This window comes from Diadema antillarum, unplaced genomic scaffold, assembly GCF_040938485.1.
Source record: "Diadema antillarum isolate AM-2024a unplaced genomic scaffold, OU_Dant_1.0 seq00000254_RagTag, whole genome shotgun sequence".
NCBI classification, from domain to species: Eukaryota; Metazoa; Echinodermata; class Echinoidea; order Diadematoida; family Diadematidae; genus Diadema; species Diadema antillarum.
In genome coordinates this window covers 549232-572030 of record NW_027271296.1, presented here as the reverse complement: position 1 = coordinate 572030, position 22799 = coordinate 549232, and the positions used below count along the sequence as shown (strand labels likewise).

General features: G+C 38.8%; 1 protein-coding gene across 1 annotated transcript; it reads left to right on the top strand.

The window, feature by feature from the left end:
- Window positions 1-2389: 2389 nt before the first annotated feature.
- Window positions 2390-6859, top strand: LOC139729724 (MOB kinase activator 1A-like). Its single transcript, XM_071640653.1, has 2 exons — window positions 2390-2591; window positions 5138-6859. The coding sequence occupies exons 1-2, from the start codon at window positions 2390-2392 to the stop codon at window positions 5371-5373; spliced, it is 438 nt and encodes a 145-aa protein (XP_071496754.1). The 3' UTR covers window positions 5374-6859.
- The last annotated feature ends 15940 nt before the right edge of the window (window positions 6860-22799 follow it).

Below are 22799 nucleotides of genomic sequence, written 5' to 3'. Positions count from 1 at the left end.
TGGTTTGTATGCAAAAATGATGTAGAAATCAGTTGTTAGTCAATTATTTAGCAAGTACAGTTTATTTTCCCCTCAAAATTCATGGATACTGGGTTATCATCATAGTACTATGATTTAGTGCGAAGGATACAACTTCTCATTGAATTGATGTCACAAAATGATGTACTAGTTGATGGGAAGTAATGATATCTACACTTCCTCCAAATATGCATATACGAAATGTGATTGCAAGTAATATCATTGTTTCATGAAATTGTGTGAAACTTGATTCTATAAATGTCTTGTGTTAAGTCCCATCTTGATAGGACCTCAACCACTCAGTTTACCTTACCTTAGTCTATTTATCACAGCTAATTTGAATGTGGTGTAAACGGAAATTTAAGTAGTTCGGCAAGTTGATGGTTACCCTGAACTCTTTCTATGCCAGGGACTATGGACAGTAGGCGTGTCTTCATCAGCCCGAAGTTCAAACTAGCGGGACATTTTGCGGTCTTAGAAAATAGCCCGATACAGCGAATGTGCGTCTTCATCAGCTCCAACAGCCTGCTTCGGGAAATTAGTCCGAAAATTGACGCATGCGCACTTTGCAATGTTACTCTGCCTGGCTTGCGGTTCGAAAGTGGATTTTCCCGCTCAAAATCTCCTATAGCACCGTATTTACGATTCTACAACCAGGGAGGTGAGCAGTACAGCAAATTCTCTCCAAAGGGATATTAATAACGCTACTCTTTCTTCCGTCCAGTGAGGCATCTTATATGAAATTAACGAATTGCAATGTTTAAACAAATCCCAAATGCACACAATCTGCAAGAATCTTCAGCTAAGGTAGAGTGGACCAGAAGAAGAAGTTTACAAAAAAATAGCTAGCATGCAGCACGGCACTGAGTTTTAATAGGGAGGTGAGAGAAATCACCTCCCTGGTTTTAAAGATGACAACAACAGTAGGCCTACAGTACACACATGTGATCCTTGAATACACCGTGCGTGTAATGTACTATACACAATCACTAGCTTGTACATGCGCTTTCCATTGCCAGCTGAATAACCAGAAGTGGTGAGGGATCGAGAAAATTTTGGACCGATGGAGACGCACCCAAAATAGCGCGCTATTTCACGAATTAGCGCTCTAGTTGACGAAGTAGACCAAGATTTTTGGGGAAATTTTCCCGATCAAATAGCGCGCTATTTGCGTCTTCACTACACAGATAGCGCGCTATCTTGAAACTTCGGGCTGATGAAGACACGCCTAAGGTGTACAATGCTATGGGGTTTTCTGTGCCAATCAGAACTCACAGCACACAAAGGGTTAATGTCGTCCTACTCTGCAATAGTCCCCACCCCCTCCCCCCCCCCCCCCCCCCCCAATGTGTCTACAAACCTACCCACTGGTGTTGACTCTCACATTATTTCATGTCACCGGGGCTGTCAAAGACAATCAATATTCTTGAGAGCTCTCATCATTTACATACACGTTCAACTGTAGGTGCCCAGAAAGGGCTGTGCATTTTGACCCATTTTCCGTACACCACATAACCTGTGCGCTGCCGTGTCGGATTCCATAGCTTCAAGGCGATCTCCAGCACAAGCCAATGTGGGTACCCAAATCTGTCTGTCCGACTAACCCTTTGGCTCCCAAATTCTCCCCATATTGTCCACCAGCAAAGAGGTTTATACACAATAGATCTGAAGCAGTCAGGCCAAAGGAAGCCTAGGATGGTGTCATTCTTTTACTTCTGAGGCAGAGTGCCCAAATACCAAGTTTATGAATTTCATTCGAAAGGACAAACCCAATATATAAGGAAACCGAAAGATATTTATCATTCCTATCAATCAAACTGATTATCGTGAGGTATAAAATACCAGTACATTTCCCTAGTGGACTTGTAGTGTTTGTGAAAGCACGGCAGTAGGACAAGTGATGCCTGAAGTGGATGTCTGTTCAGGATATGTGGCAAATATTCCTGGAATTGAGTGACTCTGCCATATTTTTATTCATGAAAGTAACGTAACTGATATTTTGTATTTCCTTTATTGCATATTCAATTTCACTATGGCCATCCTTGTAAAAAGTAGTGGCTATTGCAGGAAGGGAAAATGAGCAAGCACAAGCGAGCATAGTTTATTTGTGAGTATGTTTGCTGTGTGCTGTACAAGTGAGTAAATATGAAGTGTGTGTATGTGTGTCTGTGTGTGTCTGTGTTGTGCATTTGTGTGTTTGTGTTTGTATCTGTGTTAGTGATGTAGGAAGTGGCTCCATGCATGTTGTTTTCTCACTTATTACGGGCAACTCCCTTTGTACTAAAATACAAAAAGATACACACTTGTATAGATGATAATTTTGAAACCTGAATTTTTACTTTGTTGTATCTGAAATGTTGTTATAAATACCATGTTCATTAAAACTGGAGTGCACTGTGCAAAGCTGTATATAACCGTGTACCTACCCCTCCCAACCAGGTACGAGTACCACTGGGCAGACGGACAGACGGTGAAGAAACCCATCAAGTGCTCAGCACCCAAGTACATCGACTACCTCATGACGTGGGTTCAAGATCAGCTCGACGACGAGACAATCTTCCCTTCAAAAATAGGTGGGTGTCGAGAGAGAGAGAGAGATCTCACCTAGCTGACAGGGCTCTCCCTCACGTGGGAGGATGTATCTCCCGTTTCACACACAGCCATGCCATTCATTCTTCCCCTGCCTTTGTTCTCCCCTGTATTCCTTTGTCGTGTGGTGGGAAGTGAAGAGCAATATGTTTATGCAGCCTTTACTCGCGTGATACAAAGTCAGAGACGTGAGAGAATGCCGACAGCTGAGAAGCAGGATGTGACACCGGCAGAAATGTGACCAGAGTTAGCTCGCATCTCTGTCTGTCTGTCTGTCTGTCTGTCTTTTTCTCTCTGTCACTATCTCTCTTTCTCTCTCTCTTTACTGCCTGCATTTGTGTATGTCGGCTTATTTGCCTCTGGCTGTACATTGTATTTTCAAAGCTCTGTTCTTTAATTCATGAGCTCCAAAGCTCTATTCTTTATTCATACCAAGCAACCAGATCCCATATGATAATCTTTTTGCTTGTTCATGTGTTTGTTTTAAAGTCAATATATACTTGCACACTTTCAAACAGTATGTTACTTTTCTTTCAAAACATCCGAGGGGAGAACGTAAGATGTTTCTTGATGCAAGACATAATTTGTCAGTTTACAAACGCACAATCAAAGCAATGACATTTCTCAAATCAGCAACTAGGAATTTATTTGAAATCCATTTTTTACTCAGAAATGCAAAAACAAACATGTCAATAACAATGAAATCCCTGACAGATAGACAGATAGATAGATTGAGGGATAGGTAGGGAAGCATAATTAAGTAGCCAGCTAGCTAATTTTGGTATACAAACAAAAGGCTGATATCTCAATATTTCTCAACTTACAATGTAGCAACAAAAGAATCTGAAGCTCATTGGGGTGCTATTTTCAAACAAGATTGATACAAAGTTTTTAAGGATGATAGATAGACATGTAGATCATGTAAATAGGTAGATGGATAGTTAGGTTGGTATATAGATGGATAAGTGTGTAGATTTCTCTTTTTCTCCAACTTGCAACATATATGTACCATGATAAGAGTTCCCATTGTAACCCAAGTATAGTTGCAAGCCAAAATGTCATGTAAAGTGTGTCATCATGGGTAGTCCACATGGCATGCAATTGGAAAAAGAGGCTATTGTATCAACAGGCCTTGATTCTCTAGAACAGTACCAAAGTACACTACATATTCCTGTGAAGGTTAATCCAGATGACCTCACATTCTTGATTTGCTTATCCCCCCAACTTAGGGGAAAGATGACTTAAAAATGCCATTCACATATAGGGAGACCTTGACAGGATCATCAGCACATTGTTACTCTGGCTGCTTCTGGCATTAGGTGGTCCCACAGGTGGCCACAGTCGGACCTTCCCTCTTTGTCTCTCAAGAATGATCTCATTTTCACACTCTAATGAGATTTGACAACATTTGCCCTTCTAGGTAAACTGAGAGTTGAGTGCACAAGGCATGACTAAACGATGCTTTCAATCAAATGTTTGTAGATCAAAGGTCACCTGAATGTTACACCAGCACTTGCGGCTCGTCGGTTGTTGTCATACCACAAAGACTGTAATTTACAGGCCATATCAATCGAAAAGAATGAAGCAAAATCTGACGTTAATTTCCTAGTCATTGGATAGAAGACATAAAATTCCATAAATTTGGGCAATGTCCCACATATACTACTTGAACCCTAAAAAGACTGGGGGGGGGGGGGGCCTAAAAGGCCCCCCCTCGACATTTCTCTGCAACTCTCGACATTACTCTGCAACACGCCATGCTTTCGCCGCGATGCTCTATGACTTTTTTCTTTTGAGTTTCCCGCTGATTTTGACACCAAATTTGTGACGCCCGGGGGTACGGTTCTGAAGTTACATAACTTTTTGTACATGCACGTGAGGCCGAAAATGGCTCAAAAATGTGATTTTGTGTACAAAGTCAATGCAAATTGAGTTTTTTCACATGGTTCATATAGATATGCTTATTTTTACTCTCAATGGCTAAAAGTAGTTTGTTTTAGGAGTATTATGCTTCAAAAAGTGTCTGCCACAAATTTTGTAAAAAAAACAACAAAAACAAAAGGTCGAAAAAACAAAGAAATACTAAGAAATTCATAAAACAATAAAATAAATAAGAAATTAATTTTGATACCAAATTTTTTTTCAAGTACGTTTGCTAAGAATGCCACAAAGAATAATTAGACCATTTTTACTGATTTAGGTCAAAGAGTCTGATTTCTCGCATAAATTAGCATAATTAATCAAAATAAAATAAAAAAGACTATTTTGGAAAATTTGAATATACAATCTTGTAGATTACATCGCACACTACCATTGTGCAAATTTCCGCGGCGATCGCGCGATCCACGGCCGAGATCTTAAGGGGGGGCCCTTTAGGCCCCCCCCCCCCAGTCTTTCGAGCTACCAAAATAGCCCAGTCTATTTAGGGTTAATGACCATTCAGAAAAAAAAAAAAACCACCAACGAACAATGAAGACAGTCTCTCCTTTCCTTATTTCACTTAACCAATTGCCTTCTTGTTCTCCATTAGGTGTGCCTTTCCCCAAGAACTTCATGACAATTGCCAAGACGATCCTCAAGCGTCTGTTCCGGGTGTACGCCCACATCTACCACCAGCACTTCAAGGAGATCGTGTTCCTGGCGGAGGAAGCCCACCTCAACACGTCCTTCAAGCACTTCATCTACTTCGTCCAGGAGTTCAACCTCATTGACCGGAAAGAGCTGGCACCCCTCCAAGAACTAATCGACAGATTCTCGAATAAGTGAGGCGTCCACCCTTGCCCTTGAAGAATTCTTTGTGACTTAAGATTTGACTCGAGAGAGACAGGACTCCAGAGTGTAGACATATCCATGGATCCGGAGAACATCCGCTGACCCGTCGCAATCGCGCCGTTGTAGCAGAATTGTGGATAGGTTAGGGTATAAACTCTGGCAGCAGACAGGTGGCTCCTTGATCTACCCCAGTGGAGTTGTTTATCACGAGATCTTGTGATGTTCATGCAGTAGAAAGGACTCATAGCCTGCCTGATGTCTTGTCCAAGTCCAGAGTGATATTACCAGTTTGTTCGTCATGGAGGAACATTTTTATGCATCAGCAGCCAAACAACCAAAGAACGAGTGGATATATACCAGCCAGAGAGAAAGAAAAGTGGCATACTATAGATTAAAAGTGACGGTGATAGTCTTTGAGGCTACAGGATGATATGTGTATTCTGCAAGAATTTGCTGTATATTTCCACTATTGCCAGGTCTCAAGGTTTCAGTGTTCGGGCAAGAGACCTATACCTTCAAATGTCCCCCTAAAATTCTCCTGTATGACTTGCTACCTTCTTGATACTGCTGTTAGAAGTTCATCCCTTTTGAGTTTTGCTGTAGTGCTGCAATGACCACGTAACAGTGTTTGCTCAAAGCCCCAGTTGTCACTCTTACATTGTGTGAAATCTGCAGCAAAACACACTTTCAATGATATATTCCTGGAAGAGATCATAGTGTACTGTGAGGTAAAAGTTTTTGTGATGTTTACACTGTTTATTTATTGTGGAAGAATGTCACGAATCATGCAGATTTTTTTTTCCCCCAAAGATTTTAAACGTGTATATTTTCAGTGACATCAGACTCTATGGCTGATGCATTAGATGTTCAATTCAATCATGAAATGCTTTCACTGATATTAAACTTTATTTGTCAGGAAAATTCATTCGTGAGTCATCTTGGCTTGCAGACAGTGCATCACCTTGCAACTTTGAAACATGGTCTGAGAATTGAGATATATCTGGGCCTAACAAGGGAACACAATTTTGGCTCACAAGCTGTGCCGTGCACTGAAATTCATGAGATATCGGTTACAATTAAGTCATCAATTGAGCAAGCATGATCAGTCAGTTCAGAATGGAGTAAAACCAATCAAAAGGTTACAAGTGTGTGCATTAACGAATTGCAGGAAAATGATACACAAACGCACTGGATGCACGTGACGGCCTTCACTGCTGATGTAACGGCTTTCAGATGTGCTGTCAGCTGTCTAACACTTAACCTGCTCATCATGGTTTACGGTGGAGATTTCGGTCTACTTGTGCAGAGAATGGCTAGTTTATACATGTACATCCCTTGGCCTTTTGCTACCTGTGCTTTACCTACATATGTAATGGTATCAGATTGTTTTAAATCCTGGGGTGGTATTCTGAACACCATTGTCACTTTTGGTGTAACTTCTGTTGTAACTTCTGTTGTAAGTCTGTGAGTTGCAACACATTGCTAAAACGGTTGTTAATCGGTATTCTTAGAACTGTTTTAACAGTGTTTTAAGTATTAAATGAAAGCCACCCACAGCAGTAATCATATCCAATAGGAAATTTTGTAAAAATAACATCAAGGCACTTTACCCAATAGGATTGATCCTTTGGGCAAAAGAACATGAAATGCACCTTGCTTATTAATGTGTGTCTTGACAAGTGTTCATTCTCTGGCATGCACACAATGGCATGTGCAGGCACACAGAACACAAGATACAACAAAGTTTCAACAGAAGTTAAAACCGAAGTTACTCAAAGTGGTGTCAGAATACCGATTTGCTACAGCAGAATTACTGTATACGCCATATATTTTGCGAGTCTAAATTTTCGCGAATCGCGAATTCCCGACGATTTCGCAAGTGGTTAAATTCGCGATCGTAGAGTCCTGTAGTTAACGGAGAAGTTTACATGCGTACGTCACATTCACATCGGGATCAGAGTCAATATTTTCGCGTGTCTTTAATTTCGCAAATAGCACCTGACTCACAAAATTTGTGAAAATAAAAGCCTCACGAAATATTTGGCGTATACAGTAAAACAGAGTTAAAACGGCTCAGAATACCACTCCGGGATAATACTCTCTGTATTCTGTAGGAGCAGGAACAATCCCACACATATCATTCATCAAGTGTAGTCACAACGATTTACATTTCACTTGTTTTGCATCTTGTTGTGGTGTTGTTGACTATTCTCATGTTTGTGACGAAAGAAGTATAACTTCCATGTACCTTGTGTTCGTACATTTACTTGCAGGTTGACCTGTAGGCTTTGTATTCTACGTTTGTTCTGTAGTACATTTTAATGTACACAACAGGTGAATAATGCCCATGTAGCCAAATTGACTTCATTTTTTGCTTTTCAAGCAAAATTTTATATGTCACCGTGTGTCTTGTATATTTATTATGTCTTTCGTGGAATGTTGATGTGTTTTCCATCTTGACTGGTGTGCAAAATTGACGAGAACATTGCATCCTGGAGCTTTTTTCCATCACTCTGAAATTTCTTTTTCTAATTACTACACTATAAGAATGAAAAAAAAAAAGAGAAGAAAATGAAATACCAACTCAGAATGTGACAACTAAAGGAAGGAGAAAAGAGTAATAGTAGGCTTTTCTTGACAAACTAACTGCTGTTCTGCTGCACTATGAGTAGTATTAGGTTGCATAATATGTACAATGCCACTGCCCCTGGTGTATCTCAACACAGTTGCTTCACATTCTTTTATGCTGTTAAGAGAGACACATCTTGGGTGACTCTTTTGTCACCTTTTTCTTCATTTGAAAAAAAAAAAGTCAGTTGATTTATGTACCGTCCATCAGAAATGGTTCAGCAATAATGTGGAAATGCAAAAATGTTGCGTGTGTTATCTTCATGCTTCACTTTATTTTTATTTTTTTTTCCCCTTTTTCTCCAGGGCCCTGTTGCATAAAGCACCTGAGGAAAAACAAAAAACAAACTTGGGTTAAGTGGTGGGTGTCTACCAAACTTTTATGGTCACTCACTTTCTCTGGCTAACTTGTCAAAAACAAACAAACAAACAAACAAACAAAAAACTCTGGTTACAAATTCTTAACCAGAGTTTCTGGATTTAACCTTGAAAAAAACCTCTGGTTAAGATTTTATGCAACGGGGCCCAGTTCTGGTTCAAAATATCTATGATTAGTGAGGTGTGTGCAGACTATTTCTTCCTCCTAACCCAATGAAATTTGTGATTTTGTTGTTGTTGTTGTTTTTTTTGGATCAAATCATAGATTAGTGGAGTGCATTGCTGAAGCTGTCGCAAAATGTGCTAGTGTTGAAGCTCTTATAGGTTTATTAAAGCAAAAATCTTTCTAATGGTGGAAATACTTAACTTTGCAACCCTACCATGCAAACATGTTTCACGAAGTGTAGGCTTGTCAATGCTCCGTTCCCTTGTTGGAGTGTTTCAAGGGAAAGAAGGCATTTCAATGACGTGTAGGTCTGTGGTGTGGATGGGATTATGGATCATCAGACTACAGCGTTAGATCTGGGAGAATCGCTTCTATACAGAAAGAAAAAAAAAACCCCAAACACTTTTGAGGAATTGATTAAAGTGCTTTGAATTATTTTCAAAGACATTTGGCACCATTACATGGGTGGTTGCGGGATAACACCAGTTCAGTCATAGAATACATGTATGTACTACAAGTCAACTTATTGTATTCAAACACCATGTACCTTGAAGAAAGTGAATTTAAGAATGAAGAAGCTTGAGTTATTAATGTTCATCCACGCTATCATTAGAGTAAATAATCTTCTGTAGTGTCCTTGTTCAGAGAGGTGGATATTTTTTATGTGAAAGAAAGCTGTTTTGCCCTTTAAACTATTATATGTACATATACTGTCTTCTTGCCCCTATGTTAAGTGTTAGTAGACATTTTTTTTACGCCTTGTTGGCCATGTGGAAACATGGAAATATCTCTCCTTCAGGAATTGTGTTTCACATCGTTCATGATACGATAGTCGTTGTCTCTTTAATGTATTTCGAAGTGTTAAAGTGTGCGTAACGTGAGGTAAATGTCTTCATTGAGCAATTCCAGTATGAAAAATAAAGCCGCAGACAATATCTGTTTGGGTGAGATTTTTATTTGATGAGAAGAAACCCCCCCTCCCCCCCCCCCCCAAGTTCTGCCAACTGTGACCAGATGACCCACAAAAGGATTTTAATCTGGAAGGATGCAGATCTCACTGCAAATTGTAGCAATTGCCCACTAAAGGGAGATGTGCATTGGAGACAATGGTGTCTCCTCTGCACTGTGTGCATTTAGCGGCAGTGAAATGAATAAGGCCTCTCTGGTGCTTGAAGGGGGATTTTTTTTTTTTTTTAATCCGTGGCCCTATTGACCCGACTGGACCTGGGTATGGAGAGTGAAAGGGTCTGTTTGCATTGCATAATAGGGTGCCTCCACCAAGGAAAACAGAAGGGATCATCCTTAATCTCCATCCTGTCTGTTGCCCAGAGGGATCAGGGAGTGAAGATTGCAGGCACTCTCTGTGGTGGAAGTGGTCATTGGTCATTGGTCATTGGTCAGTGCCATGCAGAACTTAAAGTTGTTTGGACACCTCACAGATTGGGCACCACCCGTCCCATCATCCCAATTGTTCCAGATATTTAAGGGCAGATTGAGTGGGAGAGGGGGGAAAAATCAGTTAAGATGCAGGATTCATTCAATAATTAAGTTTTATGTTGTTCGTCTAAAGTGTGTACAGTAGTTGGCATAAAAGGGACACACAAAATTGCTTTCATGGAATAGTTAGGATTATCTGTGGGTGCGTTTCTCAACTCACTTCTGGCATAGAATTATGGTTTCTAAAGTACTTTCAGGGAGATATGTTTCAAACATGGAACAGATGATAAACACAGCCTCAGTATGCTGAAATGTAGATGGAAGAAGTGCAACATTTGCATGTTTCATTCTAATTTACAATCCACCATATTCACATTCAATAAAACATTTACCTACATCCTCCATCCCTTCATGTATAATACTTGCTCACAGCTGCCCACCAAATATTTTCTTCCACCACTGTTACTGTCAACTATTTACTAAACAAAATTTTCGTATCTGACTGACGCCTAGTATTTTTTGTATTCCTTTCGTAACAGTGTACTATCGTGCATTAAAATCGGACATGTATTTGAAATGCATTAGTGCTGATATTGGCCTTTACTGAAAACCTCACCCCAATACATCTTGTGTCTTAAGCCCTAATGAAGTATTCTGTAGTATGCCCTGAAAATGCTTTGCATTGTAGTTTCTTGCAGAAATATTGTTTGTTTTCATTTTTGTCACTTCTTTGTAGGGTTTAGGGTAATCTTGCTTGTGTTGTTGTTGTTGCTACTTCTCATTGCCTTTATGTATTCATTGTATGTGAGAACTTTGTTCTGGTCACAGAATGCTGTTCCATTTATTTTCTTGAAATAGAGGTTAGAGGATATTTTCATGTGTTATTTGTGCCTGTGTGATGGTGTATGATATGTGTATGTAATATTTCCTCTTTTCTTTTGTCATTTTCATTTTGAGAATGTGGTATCTATGACTCTTATTTATGATATCATTGCATCTTTTATTTTTCTTCAAATGCTATGGAGTTGTATTTATTCCAGACTTTTAGACCATTAGTGACACCAAAATATTTTGCTTATACTGTCTGTAATGGAAGGGTTTTCAGTCATTGCTAAATCCACTGAGTTACTAGTACCTATATGCTTTATTTCAGTGCCTAGTTCATGAGATTAATACGTTAGGTTTTTTATTTGTGAGATATTTGCTGCACACGAGGAGTGACGCATTATTGTATTTTTACAGTGTCTTTACGGTCTTATTGCAAAGGAGTGTAGTTCTCTCATATTGGTACTTCCAACCAGCTGATCAATGCTAGATGTACTATCAGTTTTAGATATCATTGCATTTCAACAATTATTATCTTGTTCTTGATGTGGAATTCAATATTGACCACCCATGCTTCATTTGCTCCCCCCCCCCCCCCCCCCAGTTCACTTGTACACGCTTGGTGTGTTATAAATCTGTTTAATAGGGAAACGAAATTGTTCCTCATGCCCAAACACAGGACACAAATAGTGAACTATGTGAAAGGCTGGGGGAAAAAATACCCCAACCCAAACAATGAAACTGTGCAGTTTTGTCGCATGAATAATGCAGCAACATTTGAAGTATTTGGTGTTCAGAATTAGCTTTACAGGGAGCAAAATCATGATTGCTTTTCAGCTGGCATTCAACACCTATATTGACGTTGCAAGTTTTCGAGGTGCCTCTAAAAATGTCTGTCCCAACCATGTGTGTGCATGATATCATATGATCCAATTCTGATTCTTGATTTGAAGTATTTGTTCAGAATGGATCTTTGAATGGAGTTAACATGCTGGTTTGGAGCAAAATTGGTATTTTTTCTATTTTCATTCTTCTCCTTTTTTTCCTACCCAACATGCAGAGCAGTGAAATTTTGTGTCACTATTATTGAAGACCAGTCTTTTACAATAAGCTGTAGACATGCAGTGGGCTAACAAAAAAATATATAGCTTTATCTACCATGATTTATATGTGTGGTTCATCAAAGTTTATCAAGATATTTGTTGGTATTTATTCTAAACATTCAACAGTCTGTGTAATGTCTGAAAAAATATAAAGATAGTGTAGACACCTTGACCATGGTCTTGCTTTGACCATCAGTTATTTATTTGAAATGGTGTTATGTCAGTATTCACTTCTAATATTCCCCTTTCTTTCATCTGTTCTCATTGTGATGAGAGATCAATTACGACTTTCTCTGCTATTATTCACTCTTTTAAATGTGTTGGTTCCAGGGGAGAATTTGCTACGCTTAATTTTGCGAGGTTTTTTTTTTTTTTTTTTTTGCTTTGAATTCATGCCCATCAATCTGTCAATTGTTAAAGAATGCAACAAAAAGTATTGAAAATGTCACCTTCTACTTAGCATCACCGTACTGACAGTTTCGACAGTGTCATGCCACTGCACATTATGCCACTGCACATTCATGAGGCATACATGGAGAATGCCCATGTTTTAATTGAAGGTATTATCAAATTTCTCCTTTCTTTTGAATAATGATTTGAAAAAAACATGATGTGCTGAGCACCAGTTGTACTCTAGAAAGTTGTAAGAAGTTGAGGAGTGTTAACAGTGAATATTAGGTATGGATGGTATGAGACATGTACTCAGTGTCTTAGCATTGCTTGTTCATTCTTTAATGTTACATCTATCTTGCAGGACATGTAGAGAAATATTTCTGTATTGGAGATATTATATGTGGAGGCTATACGTGTACAGATTTGATTAAAACGACAGTAATGATAAATCTTGGTTGCTGGACTATTTGTTCGTCTGTTTGTTTCCATCCATTCTCACTGAGTTATAGTACCATACCTGCGCCAGAGGAGCGCTCGAATGCTCCTAGAGTGTACCATACCAAGCTGAACCGAGCCAAAAGTGGACCACTTCCCGGTGTGCTCCAAAAGGGTACCAAAAGCGTAACAAAAGTTCGCATGTGAAGAATGTGCGTATCATGCCCATATGTCAATGCAATGAGCTCATTCTCTTAGTTCAGGACATCTGTAAGTAGTTTAAGCGCACTAGGTGAAAGACCCTCTTGCTACAAAATGCTTGGCCCCCTCTAAAAATGACTCACGAGGTATGCTTTCTTAACAGAGCGCTCGAACGCTTTAAATCTGGCACAGTTCAGTACGGTACCCTTTAGTTTGGTTGCTCTTGTTTGCTTTAGAGCGCTAAAACGCACCCTAAAATTGCAGAGTCCTGTTCCTTGGTATGATGACTCCCCACCTGCATACTGTATACATCATATATTTTGCAGGGTTTTTATTTTCATGAATTTCGTGAGTTGGGTGCTTTTCACAAATTAAAGAACACACATAAATAAAAACTCTGATCCTGACATAAATGCGATGCGTACATGCACATTGTACTGCTATGCAGTTCAGAGAGTACATGAATAAGGTACATGATAATATTGTACTCCACAGTCGCATTACTTGCAAAATATCAGGAAGTCCCAAGACGTGACAAATTAAACTCACTGTACACAAATGTGTAGATATATATATAGATACTTGTACACTGTATATAGATATAGAAGTAATGAAACCAGTTCATGCGGTTGACTGCAGGTTCATCCGTATTTATTGCAACTCTGAGTTTCATGCAACCTCCATGAGGTGCAATTATCAGGACATCGAGCATTCTTCATAGTAGGATAGAATCATCAAGTGTATATAAGATATATACACACACTTTCCCCACCCCATCCGTCTATCTCTCCACCCTACCGGTATCCTGTTCTCTTTCTCATTCCTCTCCATGTTATTTTTCTTCTGAATGCTCTCCTTCTCTCTCATATCCCATTTCTCTTTCACTTTCTCTTTCTCTGTAATCTTATTCCCCTACGCTCTCACTCTCTCTCTTTTCCACTGCTTCTTTTATAACTATTTTCTAATTTGGGGGATTTCCCAGCGAGGTGCTCACATGAGTATCACAGAATAGCTGTCTTTGCTCACACATCGACATATCTACAGTAATACTGTGCACTCCCGTTATAACAAACACGGTTATAATGAAATTCCGGTTCCAACGAAGTAAAAATGCAGGCCGCAACATTATCCACTCTATGTATTTCTATCGTTTATTTGTTCGGTTATAACGAAATTTCGATATAACGAAAGAGAACAGCCCGTCCCGAGGGCTTTGTTATAACGGGAGTCCACTGTACTGTGTGCCTGGTCTGCTTTTATCCCACAAATAAAAAATGAATTTTCGTATAGAGTGTACAGACCACAGGACTACATTTTACAGTTGAAGACATTTCTGAAGGCTGTGTGCACAATTAGACTTTTGTCATGTATCCCAGATTGTAGACATAGAGAATAAAGTTTCAAGAAGATGCACAGTTCTTGTCATACCATGTACACACATGAAACACTGCTCATGTGATGTTGGGATACGTGAGCGAGATGGTTTTTATGACTTTTATGACTTCTATGCCACATTGATTTTCCTACAGGTTGGAATGGCCAACACTTCTTTTTTTTTTATTGTCAGATTTTGTCTAATTTTACTCATATTAACAATAACGTATGCTCATTTTTCATCTACTGCCATTACCAAAAAAAAAAAAAAAAAAAAAAAAATCTTAACTCATTTGATTGGAATGTTTTAGGTCAGAATAAGATCTGGGGGGCATTTCATGAAGCATTCTGTCGGATTTTTTCTGACAAACTGTTACAAGCTACTGAAATCCTTGCATCTGATTGGCTGAGAGCAAGTTTGTCCCACAAATTTGTCGGACAGAATGCTTCATGAAATGCCCCCCAGGTGTGTAAACGGAAGAACACAAAACTGTAAGGAAGTCTTGCAGACTAGTAGTTAACCAACACCAAGGTATCACACAATGCCATAACAAATGTAAACATAAAGTTACAGTCTGGGACTAAAATTCACTTCAAAAAGAAAGTTCACTAGAATGTCAGTACAAGAGTTGCTCTGGGCTCCCCGCTTGCATATGTACACTCACACACACACACACACACATTCTCGTATGATGCTTCAACCGGGGAAATGACACTTTGCTCAAGATAATCAGGCATATTTCATTATTTGTTTTGATAAATTGACTAATCAAAATTGACAACCATAAAAATACTTCAATTCAGGTTTTTTTAATAGTAAGTAAAAAATCAAGCTTCATGTAGTGTATAGGTGCATACACAACAATCAAGGACAGGTATAAAAATGTTCAAATTTCTCCATTTGAATAGTGTGAAAACTTTTCACTTTTAAAACATAGCAGGTCCTAAATACGAAGAACAGGCTGGTGCATTATATTCCCCTAGATCCCTCTACGGCCCTAAGAGGGCGCTTTTTCATTTGTTTTAAATACTCTGAACAAACAGGCATATGCCCGGTGTGAAATGTATCCCCGATTGCTTTGAGTGGACCACTGCAATATCCCTGTTTGAAGCTGTATGCAAGAACACACACAAACACACACATGCACACACACACACACACACACACACACACACACACACACAAACACACACACCCACACACACACAAACAAACACACACACACACACACACACACACACACTCACACACACAATGATACCATACACTATAAACTGATCAGTATTTTTAGGATTTCATAAAATAGAGCATTACCTACATGTACATCCATGACATTTCAATGCTCATGTTCTGTGAAAACCTTTTTTTGTGTGTGTGTGCTTGGATGATCGGGATGAATTGTGCAAGTTTGTTTGTTTGTTTGTTTTTTCATTTGATTGTTGATACTTTTATCAATAATACAATGTAGTTCAAGTTGATAGAAATGTGACAGAAATACAATTGTATGGGTACATATTTTCATTGATACAACAATGCCTCACATCACATAAATTATGCAAAATTTGCAATCCTCAAAATAATTTATATCTACAGCACTACTGTCTGGTGCATTTGTTTCCCTTTTGGCCATTTTACAGGTGAACATAATTGGGCCAGCTTGTGAGGACATATTTCCATTTACATGTACATGAAAAGGACTCAAAATGCCGCACTTTGGACAGCTTAGTGACAAAACTGATGCCAGCTGATATACTGTAAAACAAAATATATGGCGGCATGAAATATTTGCGAATTGGAAACAATAATGGCGGCATAAAATATTTGTGAATTGGAAACCATGGTCTTTTTCATGACATTAAATTTTCATGAATTGCAACTGGCATTCAATGCATATATTGTATACAAAAACTTTTGTGTGCATTTTAATTTTGCAAATCTCGGCTCACATGAAATTTGTGATATTAAAATGCATGCGAACATTCTCTGTTAGACAGTAACTGAATATTGTACATGGTATATATTTTGCACTGTTTTTAGTTTTGCGAACTGCGAATTTTGTAAGTCCAGTGCCAACAGCGAATTAACAACATGCAAAAACATAACTTTGATCCCAATTTGAATGCAATGTGCTGCTTACATTTGCCATTTCATCAATATACTCCACGATTGTGAATTCGACCCCTAACAAACTTGTCATAAAGTCCAGGTTCATGCAAAATTAGACTTGTTCAATATGATTATACTGTATGCTGTATGGTCTCTTCCTTTATAACACACACACATACCACAAAAGGAACATGAAGAATGAGACATTCAGTGAAATAAGAGTCATGGCTATTTCAAGTTTTATTTATATGCTTTATAATACATAGAAAAAATATCTATAGAAATAAATTCAAATCATTTGAGTATTTGCACTTTAAAGGGCAAAAACATAAGGCATACATAAAAGTGTACCGGTAGGTATCAAACCCACCCCATTTTATGACATATCTAACTTTCTGTCACAAGGTTACTGTGTTAACTTCAACACTCAGAGTTCATTGACATCTTAGAAGCACACAGTGCAATGGTGATGTTTGTCTGGTGCAGTTGGTACTCACTGAAAATTTCCTATTCTCTCATCCCTTTGCTCTTTTGAGATGAAGGGTAAGAAACTCCTCTTTTCATCATCATCATCATCATCATCATCATACATGTAGACCAATGGAAAATGCTAATCATAGAGTGAGGTAGACTCTCACTATAAAGAGACACTGATGAACAAAATTTGTTGCAAAGAAGTAGTTTGAATGGTTTCAATGTTTGAAATTCCTTTGTATTTGCTACTCCTATGTGACAAAAGTTTGATAACGACCAAAAAAAAAAAAATGTCTTCATCCAAAAGCGTTTACTGTTAAGATAGTCTCTTGTATCTGTGTTAATCTGCATTGTCACGATCAGAGCTACAATGTACACTCAAGTTCTGAGTAAGTTGGCAACAAGCACAAATCTTTGCTACTCTATTACAATCATACGTAAGGGAGACACAATATGGCATGTCATAATCGACTAATGGCTGTGATATAAGATTTCATATCTCATATCACCACAGACATGTAGTTCCAGCTGGTCTTTAAAATGAAAGTTCTTCCTTTCAATGATGAGTCCAACTATATTAAATTTTTATGGCTACTTAAAAAGTGCAAACCTGCTTTGAAACAATGCAGAGAAGGTACGAAGTGTGAGACTGTCAGCTGGACAGATTTTACGGTAATTCCAAAAAGACTATTTGGAACTATGTTCACTATACATATCACATAGAAGTGATTACCATCAATATGATGATCAGGAAAACGTGGGGAGATCCTGTCATGATCAAATAATTAAACCTCTAAAGATAACAAAATACATTTGAAACTGCATCCCAATGGCAAGCAGTGGGAGACAATTAATCATTGAAAATAATTTAAATAGTCAACGGCTTTCTTGAAGGATATAGATCATTCTGGACGATAATCATGCCTCATAAACACCCCCCTTATTCCCGAGAAATCTTCGAAATCATCTCAGAAGAAACCTAAAAAGATCAGCGGTCAAAGTCAGCATGTACACGCAGCACACTCTGGTATAGAACGAAGAGACAAAGGTCAGTGGAACGGTAGGGTGATGCAGGTTGATGCTTGGGGTATGATAGCCAGCTTTAAGAGAGAGTTCAAAAGAATGGTGAAATTTATTTGGTTGTTTGGCAATTTGTCTTTTTAACCATGCTTCAGGTATTTCATCAAAGAACTTACCGAGTTCGAGAAAGATCTCCTTCTACTAGGTATCATTTCATCATCTTTAAAATGATGCTGAAGTCACTCAAAGCAAGAAATCCAAGCGCAAGGAAAGGAAGCACACAAGAATGAGAAGTTTTAGCTACGGGCACAGAAGGATTTGCCGTTACTCCTTCTTCTACCTGATGGAGATCGGGCCGGAGAAATTTACCAATGTCAAGGCTTGGTACAACACCCACGGTCTGGTTCAACACCGTAAGAAATCATGTACAGATCTTCAATTCTAATCTATGCTTTCCAACATGTAAATTTGAAAGAAAAAATAATAATTTAAAAAAAAAAATAAAAAATCGCAGATAATAAGTTATTTAGATTTTATGAGTGTCAAGAAAGAAAATTTTACAGAACACTATGATTTTAATATTTCTTTTTAGCACTCATGATGAAACAACAACAGATTAATTCAAAATATATATCATTACTTTATTACGAATAGGTTATCATCAAATTGATACCATTAAAAGAAAAGTATGTTCTAATAATGTGGCATGACAGACAAGATGTGAAGTTCTTGTACTTGTTTTTATTGTCTTTCAGGTGGAAGAAGGGGCAAGAAGCTGCTCAAGCTGGAACAAGTCCAAGGTGTAGTTCAATTCATCTTGATTTACGCAGCTGAAAACTGCATTCTCCTGCCTGGAAGAATTCCTGGCATCAAGTCTTCTGACGTAAAGCTTCTGCCATCCCATGTGACAAAAGCCAAGCTCTGGCGGCTGTACAAGGCCTCGGTCCCTGACCATGCTGTTGCATACTCAACATTTCGGAAGCTTTGGAATGACCTCCTCCCCTATGTTGTGGTGGCAAAGTCTGCGACAGACCTCTGCTGGACTTGTCAGCAGAACAACAGTCTCATCACAAAACAGGTATATTCAATATCTATCTGTCATATCTATAAACGGGGTAGCACTTGTCGACTCTAGAGATAACACACCCTGCGACTCTTCAGCACATGCTGCTACTGAAAAGGACATAAAGTCCAATGAATATCTGAAGCAAGAACAAGAAGCTGACAATCAGCATAAGTATTTGTGAAACTGGCTTGTATCTAATGAGGAACCAAGTGATCAGGGTCCAACAATGTTATTGGACCTGGGTGGCAAATTCCTCTGGGTGAATTGGGATCTGTTTCAAATGAAAGATGGCCTTGTCTGGCGGAAAGACAAAGACAAGGATCAGAGGAAAAGAACAACAAAACTAGAAGCTTAGATCAGACATGACCACTGCAAAGAAGAGAAGAATGCCTTGTATGAAGAAATGCAGTCACTGAAATGAGAGATCAGCTTTTTTTTTAGCCGAGAGGAACCTAGATCTGGAAAATCCAATTCAGGCCATGAGAGAGGAGGAGATTGAGACCTTTTGACACCAACAAACGGTGTTTTAACCCTGCTATGACAAACTGCATGTATGATCCTCTGGACAATCATGTTGTTGTTGCAAAAGTGTCTGGAGTAAGCAGCAGCATGTTTGCCAGTCATCTAACAGCCAAGAAATGCTCAAGACTCCAATCAAAGAGGACAGTAGAAAATATGAGCATGCAAAGATTGCCTGTAAGGTATCAAACACAGGCAATTCACCGTGGCGTCATCTTCATCAAATGACAGGAACAGAACAATCACTGTTTTGATGTTAGAACAATTTGAAAAAGAAACGAGACATGAAAACTCGTCACATTGAGGACGAGTTAGGTGATACGCTTGTGGTCATCAGATGACGGTCATCTGTGATCGACAAGAAAAGAATGTGATATAGGCACCTTGAAGTTATATTGAGCGTGCATGCGAAACCGTTTCTGTAACCACTCGGCCACGGCGCATCCACGGAAATGGTAAGACAAAAAAAAACAACAACAATGTATAGATATAACAGGGGGAAAGTCAATGCCCACTCAACTAACGTGGCCGTGTGAACATCTATTGCATTGCTAGACGGAAAAGCGGCCTTGTAACGACTGAGGTCGCTATGCCATTTCTGGCAACTTGGGAAAAATACGTCCCGCAGACATAAAACCTATAATCGGCTGGTTTTGATACCTTGCCTTTAATCACAATTTTCAGTGTAATGACGTCATCAAATTACAAAACAATGACATGGTCTTGAAAGACAATTGTTCAAAGTACAACACCTCAGTCGTCGTCATTACATACTATGATCGGTTTGACAAAGTCAACCTGCAAAATTTTGCTGCAGTCGAAGCAATGTGGTCTCCAACACACAAAAAAGAGGGATATGGCGTGTGTGTGTGTCTGTGTGTGTGTATATAGGTGCGTTTATATACGAACGTGATTTCTAAATGGACGAATATGTAATACAAAATTGAAGAGAAAAAAAGTAAAATAGCTAAGTATTTTGTTTCGTGATCTTGTGGGGTTCGAACCCGCAACCTCACGTCTCTGAGACGTCGACTTTATCCACTCGGCCATACGTCTCGATGAGAAAATATGGGGAACGTAAACTTATGTATGTGAAAGATACATGAGGAATCGTTTTGTCCACATTCCATTTTCATTTTCAGTTTTAAACTGCAAAATTGTCAATCTGATGAGAAGATTTCAAAGAATAAAATGCATGATTACTGCAGCGTATTGTTTCAGCTACAACATACTTAAGTTTCAGAGGAAATGAAGCAAAATCAGCTGAGATAAAGGTGCTCAAACGTTGTTAAGTCAATGCATGGTTTTAAAAAAGATCCCCTCCCATAGACATAACACGTAAACTTGTCCGATTTTGCGTCTTTACCTTTAATCACAATTTAAAGTATGATGACGTCATTAAATTTCAAAACCATGACATGGACCTGAAAGGCAAATGTTCAAAGTACAACATATCTGAATTTGGGATAATATTGAGCTTAAACAACAGAGATACGAGCAAATGAATGTCAGAAACAGTACCTCAAAAAAATTAATTCCACTTTTTTGATTTCAGATGATGATATGATGACGTCATAATGTAATTATGGAAATATTAATACTTGAAACGTTATTTCCAATTCATATGTTTTTGTAATATGCAATAAAAACATAGGGTAACCAGACGTTTTAAAGAGCTATGGCGAAATAAACAAAGACATGTTTTTCGCTATATTTGCACAAAGACGCGCACACGAAATTTCAACTTTGACGCCAACGCATTCCTTTGTTATAGGTCAAAATTGATCGGAAATCAATGGATATTGTTACTTAATGTATCAGGAATCCAAATCTGTCAAAAAATGTGCATTTTCAGTTTGCTTACGCGCACTACGCGCGAAAATGTGCGGACGGACGCGAACGCGCGAAACGCTTAAAATTGTCTGAAACTTCGAGATTTCCCATTGGTAAGTTGTTTTGAGCCTTTTAAAAGTTTGACGCGCGCGTACGCGCGCGTAATAATGTCTTAGGTAATTAGCATTAAAATGTATGATAGAGCGTGACCTGAACTTAATGTCCGCCGAAAATGATACAGACATGACCTTTAGATATGAAGTTATGATCGATCATGTAACATGGTCCGAAAATCACAAAATGGCGCCTAGATGACGTCATAGATATGTTACTGTCATGAAAACCTTATTGTGGCTAGATTTTGTCATGAGACATGTTCCCTGAAAATGTCATGTTATTCCGTAATGTCATTCTTGAGATATTGATGACACAAAATTGTCCAGAAAGAAAGAAGAATAAAAAGAAATAAAGAGAGATTTTGACAATCACAATAGGTGATACGCTGATAGCGTATCACCTAAAAATGCAAAGGCAGAAGGCATTCCTGCAAGGATCTGTGTTCAATGTTGTATGATCAACAACGACCAAGATTATTTGAACTAGAAATGTCGCTACAGCGACTGGTTATACCCCCGCCAAACAACATTTCATAAGCTTTGGTCAAAACAACATTTCATAAGCTTTGTTCAAAAAACTGAGGAAGTAGTTAAATCCACAAGATCTTTCCTTGATCTTCTGCCATTAATATGCCGTTACCATGGCAACGTACTTTCGGGTACTGTCGAAAAATGCGTCTTGCACATCTACAACCAAAGGCACACATTTGTACCAAGTTTCATGGAAATTGGGCAAAAACTGAGGAAGTAGTTTGCAACACAAAATTTTCCATCATTTTGGCTCATAATATGTGAGCTGTTACCATGGCAACATACTTTTTGTCACTGTCAAGAAATGTGTCATGCTGACCTATATCCTAAGACAAACATTCAATATGAATTCCATGAGAATTGGAAGAACACTGATGAAGGAGTTTTGCCATGAAGCATTTTGCCCTATATTTTACCAATAACATGCCGTTACCATGGCAATGCACTTTTTGCCACTACGGAAATATGTGTCTTGCACATTAACATATTCAGATGAACATCTGTACCTAATTTCATAAAAATTGATCAAAAACTGTGGGAGGAGTTCGCGACGCAAGATTTGTACCCATTTTTGCCCATAATATGCCGTTACCATGGCAACGTACTTTTGGGTACTGTCAAAAAATACGTCTTGCACATCTACAACCCAAGGCACACATCTGTGCCAAGTTTTATGGGAATCGGTTGAAAACTGAGGAAGTAGTTCGCGACGCAAGATTTGCAACGGACCGACCGCCCGACCGACCGCCCGACCGACCGCCCGACCGACCGCCCGACCGCCCGACCGCCCGACCGCCCGACCGCCCGACCGTCC

Coding starts and splice junctions, on each gene's coding strand:
- LOC139729724 (XM_071640653.1), top strand. CDS start 2,390: ATGTTCATTAAAACTGGAGTGCACTGTGCAAAGCTGTATATAACCGTG. Junction 2,592..5,137: donor AATCTTCCCTTCAAAAATAG/GTGGGTGTCGAG, acceptor GTTCTCCATTAG/GTGTGCCTTTCCCCAAGAAC.